The sequence below is a fragment of the Stegodyphus dumicola genome, chromosome 3 (assembly GCF_044657685.1).
Source record: "Stegodyphus dumicola isolate Sdum_Otavi_A_Nest chromosome 3, ASM4465768v1".
Taxonomy (NCBI): Eukaryota; Metazoa; Arthropoda; class Arachnida; order Araneae; family Eresidae; genus Stegodyphus; species Stegodyphus dumicola.
Genome location: NC_140770.1, coordinates 123167092 through 123179652, shown reverse-complemented (window position 1 = coordinate 123179652; position 12561 = coordinate 123167092). Strand labels below are relative to the sequence as shown.

At 32.8% G+C, this 12561-nt stretch overlaps 1 protein-coding gene across 2 annotated transcripts in view; it reads left to right on the top strand.

The window, feature by feature from the left end:
• The window catches only part of LOC118195735 (uncharacterized), a 111814-nt gene that overhangs the window by 32666 nt on the left and 66587 nt on the right, over positions 1-12561 (top strand). For both annotated transcript variants that reach the window (XM_085813265.1, XM_085813264.1), the window contains exon 5: positions 10668-10810. In XM_085813265.1, coding sequence (XP_085669391.1) covers positions 10668-10810 — 143 coding nt within the window. The remainder of the gene's footprint in view (positions 1-10667; positions 10811-12561) is intronic.

Sequence of the window (12561 nt, the reverse complement as noted above, 5' to 3'; positions counted from 1 at the left end):
CGCTAACACTGTCGTATTATCCGCATTATATATGCGGTATTTGCGAAAATACTTCCTAAAAAACTCTTCTGCCACACAGGAACACTGCGCGCCGGTATCCAGGAGTGCGGTGGCTGGGATATTATTCACCAAGACTTCAATCTTCGGAAGAGTCAAATTTTTCACCATTACTGTATTTAACTTGTAGGAAGAGGGGTTTTCGTGGCCTTCGGATTTCCGCACCCTCTCGTCAGTAGAAATCCGTTTTACTTTAAATTTTTTTTCCTTTCCCTTCTTTCCTTCTTTTTCCGCTGGCCTTGAGACTTTTTTCCTGGGTTGCTATTGAACTGTGGACGTTCGCCGGCTGTTTTTGAATGCTCGGGTTTCCTTGCCCACTGATTCGCTTTTTCTCCGTAGCCGTATGCTTGAGTTTGCTGTAGTCTTGGCGTACCAAATTGGTTTCGCTGTTGATATTGGCGTCTTCTTTCGACGTCCGCCGTTCTTCTACTTTCAAACTGGATTGCTAGCTCAAATAACTTTTCCAGTCTAGTCGGATTTCTTAATTCAATAAAGTCTTGCACTTGGGGCAGTAACCTCGGCAAAATCACTTGAATTATTTCAGGATCCGGACGGTTTCCATACAAGAGCTTGAAAACGTGAATTTTTCTTAAAATAAAGCTCGAGAGGTTTTCGATTCTTTGTTGATATATACTGAAAAGTTCCGTTTCTAATTTCGCACGATCCCTTACAACAGGGAAGGCTTTTAGTAGGGCAGTCTTGAAATTTTTGTAAGTATAGGTGGGACTTTCTGCTTGACCCAAGAGACTCTTCTGCCTATACATTTGAACCAGTTAAGCGCTTGGCCCCTCAAAGCGCTGGTAGCTAAGGTAACTTTTTGAAACTCGTGCACGGGGTAGAGCATGAAGTGGTCATCCAATTTTTCCAAAAAACTGGTTACCGGTGAGTTTCCATTAAACGTTGCTTCTGGTTTCATCGAAGCGCGCATGGTCTGGACGATGTAACCAAATCCTTCTAGGGCGGCAGCTGGCATTTCTGGATTCTGAGCCGTTTCTGCAGGCAGCACAGGTTCTTCTTGAAACTCGGCCATGGTTATTCTTCTTCGTTGGGCGCCACTATCAGGGTCAGTGTTCCTTCTAACCTTCTTCGGGAACATACAAGGACCTGACTCGGAACAGAGAGCTTACTAAAGCTATGTTCACTAATTGTGGTAAGTAGACAGGATACAGACGAAGGGTATACAAAACCCTTTATTTTTCTCTATATACAATAACTTCTGTACTTCGGAATACACTGACCCGCCACTTGGGGTCTAACGTAAAAGTATAAAAATAAAACTAAACTCTAATTTAACTTTAGAATAATACACGTGGAAGATTGGCCTTATAATAACAGGAAGCGTATGTAGCACGGAGACTGTGAACACTACAATACGTTTAATTTATCAAGAGGATTAAAACCTCTGGCCTGGAAGGCAAACAGCAACTGCGTAACTTCTAAGGTAAGCGGCCTGCTTTGACTCACTGCTTCCTCTCTCTCGCTTGGCAAAAGGCCACAACTTAAATACTTGGCGTTCGCCAGACAAACTTTGCATAAAAACCTTAACGCTTATAATTCTGGGCGGAAGTAGAAAATAAGAAGTGATAGTAAAGATTTAAAATAAAATAAACGTTAAAACTTAAGATCCTTACAATATCATTAGTACAAAGTCTGAAATCCAGTTGTCTAATATCCAGATCCACTAGCAAATTTTAAAAAAAGAAAAATTTTGTGTAAAATTTAGTAATGTAGAATACAGTACTTGAGAAAAAGCAGGTGTTTCATAAAAGTAGTTTTTCTCAGGGTTACATGAGAATCCTTCATGTCACTTTCAAATACCTACTGGCTAGGGAATCCCATTTTGGCCAGTGACACTAAATTCATTCGTGTACTGATATTAAGTCAGGATCACACTTAATGCGGAGGGTTCACATTCCAAAATTTGGTTTCTTATATTTTATATTGTTTCTTATATTGGCTGTTTCTTATATTGGTTTTCTTTTGTTGGCATAGCAGTGGGAATGTTCTGTTATCATATCAAATTACACCCTTCACTTAATTTTCTTATTTGAAACAGCTTATTATTTTGTTCTTTTTATTATTATAACCTTATCAAAATTCTAACAAACATGTATATACATAAAAAAGCAAATTTAAAGCTAAAATAATTAAAAAAATTTGTGAAAACGTATAAAAGATTTAATTTACGAACTAATCTACAATATCATAAATTAAATCTTTTATATGTTTGCACCAATTTTTTTAATTATTTTAACTTTAAATTTACTTTTTTACGTATATACATGTTTGTTAAAATTTAAATTTCATTCCTTGCAGCAATGGCGCAAAGAATTAATTAAATTTGTATTAAAATTCAAATGTTCTTTTTATTATTACGGTACAGTCTTTAATCCGACACTTCGGCGATTCTGCATTAGCGGTTTTTCCGGATTATAGATCATCAATTTAAGTCTGGTAAGATGGCATGCAGAAATTATAAAATTAAAAATATGAAACTGTAATTTATGAAATAAAGAGCAATTATGATCTAAAGGGTATCAATATTTACAAAAAGGAAAAAAAAAAAGCTTAATATTTTAAGTTGCTTCGTTTTATGTACTAATACTTTCTCTTTAATTCTATAAACAGACATAATTTCTTGTTCAGTTACAAAGTTCCGCTGTTCAACTCCCATAATTCCTGTGCCAAGAATACCGACTAACTTGTCAATCAAAATTTTTTCGTTTTCACTAACCTCTCTGATACTTTCATGCCTTTATCCATATTTTGCAGCAATTCCACTTTTTCTTTGATGGACATCGAAACATGCTTTCGCTTTGTAGATCCTTTGGCAGCTCCAGAATCGGAAACTCTTTTTGACATATCGAAAGTTCAAGCTTACTTTTTATAAAATTGCTCTAACAGTCTGCAAAAAATAATAAGTCGGATCCAATTCGAAGATTAAGGAACAACGCAATCTGCAACATTAACTGAAATAGATAATTAGATAATTTTAGCTTAGCTTATACCGTCCGTTATACATTCAACCACTCTTTCCGACCCTCTTTCAAATAGTATGATGTAACTGAAGTCTTGAAATTGGTGTGGTAGTGCTTCAATCAACGGAATGGTGAATATCTCTGTTATGGGTTTAAATCAAAAAAATATCGCTATTTCAGTTTTGTGAGTCACATCATAATTTCGCATGGTGGTAATTAAAAAAAAAAAAAGAAAAGAAAAGAAAGAAATTCTTTATGCAAAAGACCTCTTATCAATGAAAAATATTTTTGATACTTCAGTTAAGGATGCTACTGTGTGTGCTTTAGTGAAATTTGTTGACTATTAAAAAAAAAACAGTAAAAACCAAGAAACGAAAAACCACATTATGGGAACATGATAAGTAGCATTTAATCTTAATATCTATTTACTTTTAGAGAAATAATATTTATTTACTTTCTGAGAAATAGCATTTATTGACATTTGTAGAGACCATAATTCGATTTATGCTGCTAAAATATATAAATATGTTGTGTCTTACACAGTGCCACCAAATAAATTCTTCTAAATATGAATTTTAGTTTTTCCAGCCAGTCCTCTCTCCCGATTTTCGACCGCTCTCCCGCCAACCTTATTTACAATATATTTCTCCCGACTTTTTCTTTTTCTTAAAATTTCTCACGATTTTTATGGAACTTGGCTTAATACTTTTTTATATGAACAAAAAAAAATGTGATTTTGGATGTCTGAAAGCAATTGAATTTTCTCTAGATTATATCTAAAACAAAACCTTGTGAATTAGATAACTTTTGTTTTGTGAGTGAGAACATATACGTATCCAGAAACATCGTTCTCCAGTTCTCCAATGGGCATCGTGCTCCACTGCATGTCATCTGGCATATATTAACCAATGAGGACAAAGCAAGCTGTTTTTTGGATGTTCTTTAGTTACTTTGGTCATTTTGTCCTGAGTTGACGTCATTTTGTCTTGAGTACACGTGCCTTCGGAAAATAGTTTTAGATATTATCATCTTTTCTTGTGTCCTGCGAAAAAGGTGAAATACTCATGTACGTTTCAAAAATCGTACACAGTTGGCTTTCCTTTCATTATTTCCTCAAGGAAATGTAATAAATTTGCAATGTGTACCACCTGTTATTGCGATTTTTCGATTTCGCATGATGGAAGGGCGGATGTTCTCAAACATGTGCGTATACAAAAACACAAGAACAAAATGAGTTGTTTTGAAAAAAACGAAAAATTTAATTTTTATTGGGAAGCAAAGAACCAAAAAGTTATTGATGCAGAATATCTGTTCTCTGCCTTTTTACTGGAGCACAACCTGCCACTGAATGCATCGGATCACGCTGCAGCTTTATTTAGAAAAATGTTTCCCGATAGTGAAATCGCTAAGAAATACTCAAGTGCAAGAACCAAAACAGGTGCAGTTGTTAAAGAAATGGATTTGAAAAATAAATCTTCAGTTATTGATTGCATTAAAACAGCTCCGTTCTGCCTCTCTACGGATGGAAGCAATAATACCGATTCAAAACTGTATCCAATTAGTGTTCCTTTTTTTAATCCAGAGTCTTCAGAAAATGAGTGCAGTTTACTTTCTGTCCGCACTTTAGAAGGACATTTTGACAGGCTTTACTATAGCACAGCTAATTATTAAAACTTTAAAAGAAAATGTAGTCCCTCTGGATAATTGCTTAGCACTTGGTGCCGATAATGCACCAGTATTGGTAGGCTTGAAGACTGGTGTTGCAGGCATCTTAGGAAAGGAAAATTCAGATTTGCAGATTATGAGGTGCACCTGTCACCTCTTAAATTTAGCAGCTGAAAAAGGGGCAGCTTCTTTATCAATAAATGTGGATGAAAACATTGTTGTTATTTACTATTATCTTGAAAGGAGTTCTAAAAGGAAGGAAAAATTGAAACATTTCCAACAGCTGCATAACAGCAGTTTACAATTAGAAAACTTGGATGAAGTTATAAAATCAGCTAGGACTGACACCCAGTGGAGTTTAATTGGAAAACTGAAAGATGCTGATGGAATTTAAAAATATAGTGAACTGTCTAGAATTATGATGGCCATCTTGACAGTTTTCCATATTAATGCAGAGTGTGAGAGGATTTTCAGTGTTGTTGCGATAACGAGGACTAAATTTAGATCTAAAATTAGTGATGACACATTAGAAAAACTTTTATTAGCAAAAGCAGGCCTACGTGGCAATTGCTATGAACAAAATTATGAAGTTTCTTTCTTAAAGAAAGCAAAATCTGCTACTGTTTATAACATTTGTTCGAAAACTGATTAAAGTTTTTTTTCGTTTTCTTAAATGATGCAAGTAATAAAAATGTTTTTTATGTGTAAGGTATTTTTGTGTTGCTTGCATTTAAGAATTAGTTACTATTTAAAGTTAATTCGGTACTTGCGTATTATCGCAACCAGGTTGGCGCGATTTGTAAGTTTGAGTAAAAAAGTATGAATAGAAAGAAAATGTACATTTATTAATTACAGATAATTTTTAATACAGTTTTTTATATTATTTTGTTTTAAAATATAAAATAGCAATTAAACCCTTCCGGTTTCGAATTTGAATAGGTTGCAGAATTATTTTTTCGGCAGAAATCTTTTGGCTATTGCTTTTAGCACTGATTGAAAACCGTCTTCGCCATTGTAATTATTCCAATCTATAACAGTTTTGTCAGCAATTCCCATCTCCAGGGGTGTTTGTGCTCCGGGGATTTTGAACTTCGATACCCGGAAATTCCGGGGATCGTCGTTCAAAAGGAAGTAGGAATAATAATGAATTATTTATTTTGATCTGGGTAATTTTGTTTGCTTTGAAAGCAAAAAACGTAAGGTCAGTGTGTGTGTTGAAAACTTTTCCTTTCTTTCTCCAAAGGCAGTGTTAATGCGTAAAAAGGGGAAAAAAACTTCTTTTTTGTTCTTTCCTTATTGCGAGTTATGACTCATTCCCCCGGTTCTCGGACATTCTCTTCTGGATTCTTTTCGGCAAGTAGGCGCGGCGGAAAAAACAGGGAGAGACTTCGTTCGACCAGATGTGCGATCACGTGACTCTGAGTTCAAAGGTCTTATCTCTCCTGGCATGGCGCCAATAAGTAGAGAAGAGGGATTTTTCGCCGTATTAGCTACTTGTCATTGATCGCTTCTCAACTTTTATTTCTCCACTGCGTAAAATTTTCGTTTCATTTATTGATGCACATGTAAATTTTTCGTTTCGTTTATTGAAATATTTTTTTATTTATGTACGCAAGAGAATTTCACTATGAAATTTCTCGATATAAATAGTGATATTATACAATTAGAAGAAGGTGTCCGGAATGCATTTAGGTGGAATTGGATTGAACGGAGAGATGGTAATGGGGATACCATCGGCCCATGGTGCAAGAAAATAAATGTTGCTGGACAAGCATATTGTCTCACTGCTGAAGTATGATGGGGAAGGATTCAAGGCTTTCACAAATCATTCTAAAAGTGTGATGCACATAAAATATTCAAAGTGCATTAGACATTCAATGACTTTAAGTAATTATGCTAATTCAAAAAATACTGATGACTTACTGGAGACTGATGCTCGGCCATTGGATATAGTGACAAGAAAAGCACGCCAAGAGGTATTAATAACTTCGTTTATCGCCGAGAATTCTCTTTCTTTCAATGTAGCTCCCAATTTAATTGAACTCTGCAAACAGTTGAGCCGCGATCAGACGGCACTAAACTCGTTGGAAATGTCCAGGACTACTGCATGTTATAAGATGAAATATGGGCTCGCAAAAACTATTAAGGAAAATATCATTAAAACTTTAAAGGAGACTCCATTTTCTCTAAATTTGGATGAAAGTACTAGCAATGCTCAAGAAAGTATACTGGCAATATCGGTGCAGTTTTATGACAGCAATCAAAATGAAGTTGTAGTTCATCATTTTGCATCTCTAAAGATGGAATCTTGCAATTCAGAAGCTGTTTTTAAAGCAGTTGTTAATACTATTGAAGATAATAATATTCCATGGGCAAACTTAATTAGTGTATTAATGGACTCATGTAACATCATGCGTGGGAAAAAAAAAGGGTGTTGAAACCAGACTACGATCAAACAAAGCACCCCACTTATTAGATATTGATGGTGACACATGTCACACAGCTAATAACTGTGCAAAAAAAATTGCTTCATGTTTTGATAGATACTTAGAAGATTTGTTTGATGACATCTATTTTGATATGAAAAGCTGCAGTAAAAGAGAAAATTTTTTCAAAATCTGTGAATCCCTTGCCATTAAAAAACTTAAGCCCTTGAAGAGACCAGACCATAGGTGGGTGTACATTTTATGTGTTTTAGAAAGAATCAAAGATCTGTGGGATGCTCTTATTGCATTTTATTTTCACTACTTGGATAAAACTGATAAAGGGGATTATTTTTCTTATGTTGAAACTGTATACAATAAAAGAAATATTTCTGCAGCTCAGAAAAAAATTGTTGAAGGGGTGTATTCTTGCTTGCATTCCCAACAACTCACAAAAGGTTGCTTTAGCTCGGAAAAAAGAATACTAAATGGGTTATTTGTTATGCAAAACAAAACTTTATTGCATATGGCATTATATTCAGCAGTATTACCTGTCATTTTATGACTTCAATACATATATTGAATTATTTGAAACAAAAAAACCAATGCTTCATTTAATACATTCCAGTATTTATAAATTGATGGCAAAATTTTTCTCTTTTTTTATGAAGCCAGAAAATATAGAGTGCACATCTTATAATGATTTATTAAAGGTTGATGTCACAAATCCAGAATTCCATCTACCTAGCAAAGTAATATTTACTGGTGCAGAAGCTTCCACTCTCCTTAAGAAATTATCAAAAAATCATCCAATTAGCAAAATAATTCCAAATTTCTCTGATGAAAGCTTATACTAATACAGCACAGCATATGAAACAGAAATTAACCCTTAAAAATTCATATGTAATTAGTTTTACAGCATTAGATCCAGAGCTAAGAGGTAAAACCAGTACAATATTAGCTTTTGAAAAATTATCATCTTTTATGTCCCATAATTTCAGTGATAATGAAAAGTCAAAAGTAGAAGCTGAAATAAGGTTATACCAGAGTGATATTGATACCACCAAAGAAATGCTCTACACATCTGATGAAAGTGGAAATCAAGTCAAGTGTACAATTGATAAATATTGGTCTAAAGTTTTTAATTTAAAAGATGATTTCACAAATGATTATAAGTATCCTACATTGGCTAAGTTGGTCAAAGCCTGCCTTAGCTGCTTCCATGGCCCATTAGTGGAAAGTGCATTCAACTTAATGGATACACTTGTCACTGACTATAGAACCTCTCTTAAGATTGATTCCCTAGATGCAGTGCAGACTATTAAATATGATTTAATGGCTTCTAAAGAAACCTCGTGAAAAATATGGCTAAAAAAATCCAATGACTGATCCAATTCACAAAGATCTCTTACTGAATATGAACAGAAGTTGGAAAACATATCAAGAGGACTTAAAAACATGTATTTCAGATGAGTCACCTATAAAAGTCTCTGAGAAACCTTCTACATTAGCAGAAAAGCAAACTGCTTCTACCTCTGCATGTGCAGTTCTTGAGGAAATTTCTTCAACTGTCAATGAGGAAAATAAAAGTCAACCTTCCTGCAATTATGAAGTTCACCACAAAAGAAAGACAAGCCCACAAACATCAGAAAATAAAAAAAAGCAGCAGAAATTAGATAATGTTTTTTTAAAGAATTAATTCAGGTAATTTAAAATATTTACATAAAATGTAGTAGTTTATATGTTTGAAAATTTATGGTTATTAATTTTGCAAAAAAAGTAATTCATTGAACTTTTATAATTAGGTCATTCAATGCTTCATAATTGTAATTTTTCATTTCTCTCCCCCCCCCTTCTCGAAACTCCAAAATGTCAGTAGTAAGTCCGTAAAAGTTTCAGGGGATTTTTTGGGGTCCCACAAACACCCCTGCATCTCTTCTGCACAAAATTTAATTGAGGTTAACTCTTTACACCAACAATAAATGAAGCGCACTGCTGTCACAAGTGAAATTCGGCTACCTTCAAACCAATTTCCGGTTCGCACACCCAAATGTTGATTGCACTCTTCGACATTACATTTCCAGAAGATTTGCTATCCAAAATACAGTTTCATTTTATGAGAATTTTTATGAGTACGTTCGTTCGATATAATTCCATATCCCTGCAACAATTCAACAGCATCTTTTTCACTCGCAGGCAGATCCCAAATACCCATAGTTAAAGTATTTCAGGGCATTCAATCTAACCAGTAAGAAAAATAATTTCTTTACGAAAAACTACGTATAACACATAGGGTTGTCGTAAGTAGGGTCGCCAAATTTGGCGATTTTTGCGAATTTTGGCCTGGTTGCGTTAATACATAAGTACCGTTAATTCATTATTAAAAACTATATTTTCATCATTTAAAAAGTCTTTTTTACATTGTGAAAAATCTCCTGATTTCTTAAAAAAAATCTCCTGATTTTTGAGTGTCATAGGTTGGCAAGTATGGTAGCATTTAACCTTAATATCTATTTACTTTTAGAGAAATAATATTTATTTACTTTCTGAGAAATAGCATTTATTGACATTTGTAGAGATCATAATTCGACTTATGCTGCTAAAATATATAAATATGTCGTGTCTTACACAGTGCCACCAAATAAATTCTTCTAAATATGAATCCCAGCCAGTTTTCCCAGCCAGTCCTCTTTGTCTTTTGTTTCATCATTTGGCTGCAGTTTTCAATATAAATTGTTTCATTTGATGTCTATTTTTATACTTTTGCTCAGTATACAAAATTCTACACTCCTGTTAAGAAAACCTCCATTTCTTTTTCAGTTGATAGCAAGTTAAATATGGTTAACATTTTAGAGGGAAAATTAATAATGAAAAATTAAGAAGAATGAACAAATACAAAGAGCTTAATTAAAGTTAAAAGTTTCCAACATTTAGAAAGAAAATAATCAATGATGAATGATATCATGTGATTTTCATGAAGTGAGCATGAAAATCAAACATGCGACACATTATGAATATCTAAAAAAATTGTTTCTTTTCTAATTGGTTATAAATAAAAATGCTAAACATTTTAAAGGAAAAAGAATCAAAACAATCTGAAAGTCAAAAATCCAATTTATTAAGCATGGTGACTAATTTTTTAATTTTGGCGATTGACCGAGGTTGTCATTTTAATTCTAAAGTACCTTAATTTTATAATTTCTACATGTTATTTAACTGGATTTAAACTGACGATCCAAAATCCAGAATTGCTGAAGTCCTAACAATTCCAGATCTCAGACTTGTACTGTATATATATGAACTAATTCTTATGCCTGTTTGCTTTACTTGTGCTTTTAGTTTGTGTTGTATCTTATTCTGCTATTACTTCAGATAATTAAGTCAGCTTTTGTTATTATGTTTACTTGCTTATGTATTTTTATTGATTGTGATTTTGCTGTGCACTTTTTTAAACTTCCCATCTTATAGATATTCCTGCTAAATTGGTATTTATAATAGCTGTAAAGAATATTAAAAGTAAACAGTGCTTGTAATCCTTTCATAGGTTGGACTCCTTTGCATGAAGCATGCAACTATGGTTGGTATGATATTGTTAAGCTGTTAATTCAGTTTGGTGCTGATGTAAATGCTCCAGGATTAGATAGCGACACACCACTCCATGATGCTGTTGTAAATAAACATGAAAAAGTAAGCTTTATTTTAATCAGACTATTCCATGATTTTATGTTGTGAGATTGTATTCTTAATATTTATGCATCATAGATAAAATGTAATGTGTTTTCATCTTAAGAGGTTTACTATAAGGTGACAATTTTTTAAAATTTTCTCAAGATCATATTTTCATCATGATTTTTATTTTTCCAATTTAACCAGTTTAGTCTGCATAATTTTTTTTTCAGTTGGAAACAAGATTATTTTCCACTTGGAAAAAGTAATATAAATTCATGTTGATCTTTGTAATAAAGTAATCTTAAGTTTATGTTAAAAATAAAGTTAATGAAGAAAAATTATTGAAATTTTTGAAGTTTTATTTTATGCCTTAAAAGTGAAAATGTATGTCAAATTAAGCATAGAAATAATGATTTAAGTTATTTTAATTTTTAAGATTATATTATTTTTGAAGTGTGTCTGGCTTGTCTCATTTTGAGTCTTAAGAGTAAATTAAGCAGAATACTGTAGTGAATACTGTACTGTAGGAATAAAAGTAGTAAATTAACATTAAAATACAGCAGTGGTTTCAAACTCCTCCATAATCTAAAATCAAGTGATGGGCCAGAATTTTTTTTACAAAATGAAAAAAATTTATTAACAAAATAAAAAAATTTAAATAAATTGTAAATTTTGCTTAATAAAGATTTATCAAGGCATAATATAAGCAATACCTAATGGGGAAAAACACAAATTTAAACTAAAGATTGGTACTTGCAAGAGATTTTGGTTAATCTTTGGATTATGGTAACTTGGCGATTTTTTGGCAAAAATTTGGCGACCAACCCTGCTACAGCAACCTGCTAGTTTTGTTTTGGACGCCATTTTGTTTTACGAAGTAAAGGCATATATTTTTTTTTTCTTTTCAACAATCTGCTAGCCGAATTACGCTTATGCTAGAACTTTTATGGAACTAAAGGGCTTAATCATGACGAAGATTAGGTGCGAAATTGGTAGAAAGTGCAGAATCGCAAACTGCTTGCCGCGTTTTTAAGAATTGCACATACATGGTATCCATGTACATGTCGACCTGTTTTCACTTAAAAAAAGCATCCCAGAATTGCACAAAAATGGCATTGCGCACACTCTTGACTTTATCCATGTACACTGCTAAAATCCTAGCTAGTAACCTTTATCGCCTTACCAAAATGTCGCCAAACTACCTGTTACCATATTCCAAAGATTAGCCTAGATTTTTTATTGGTTCACTTTGTAATTCAAATATATTGACAGCTAAGTACGTAGTTCTTAGATTAACTTTTCATTCAGATAATTCTAACATGTTTAACTAATCATAAAAGAATTTAATTTAAACTAAAAATAAACAAATTATGAAAAATAGAAGTTTTCAATTAATTTTTTCCTAGTGAGACTAAACTTGGGAATAAATAATGACAACATAGTTCTTTCTGTTATTTATTATTTTTTGGCACATAAATAAAAATATGTATGTTTATAAATAATTATTAACATCTTTATTTTTTAACTGTAGCTTTATGATATTTAGATTTTGATAAAATAGGAAATTATCTTCATCACAGATGGTAGACACTCATTGGTTAGTCGGGTTCATTTCTTATTAGTTTTCAACTATGAAAAATAGCTGTTCAATTATAAATGTATTCCCCCAAAAAATTATTGTCAGCACAAAAATTTATTGCTTTAAATTTATTTTCCGATAAGTACTAATAAAACTTAATGAAATCTGTAGTTTCAAATCTTTGAATAAG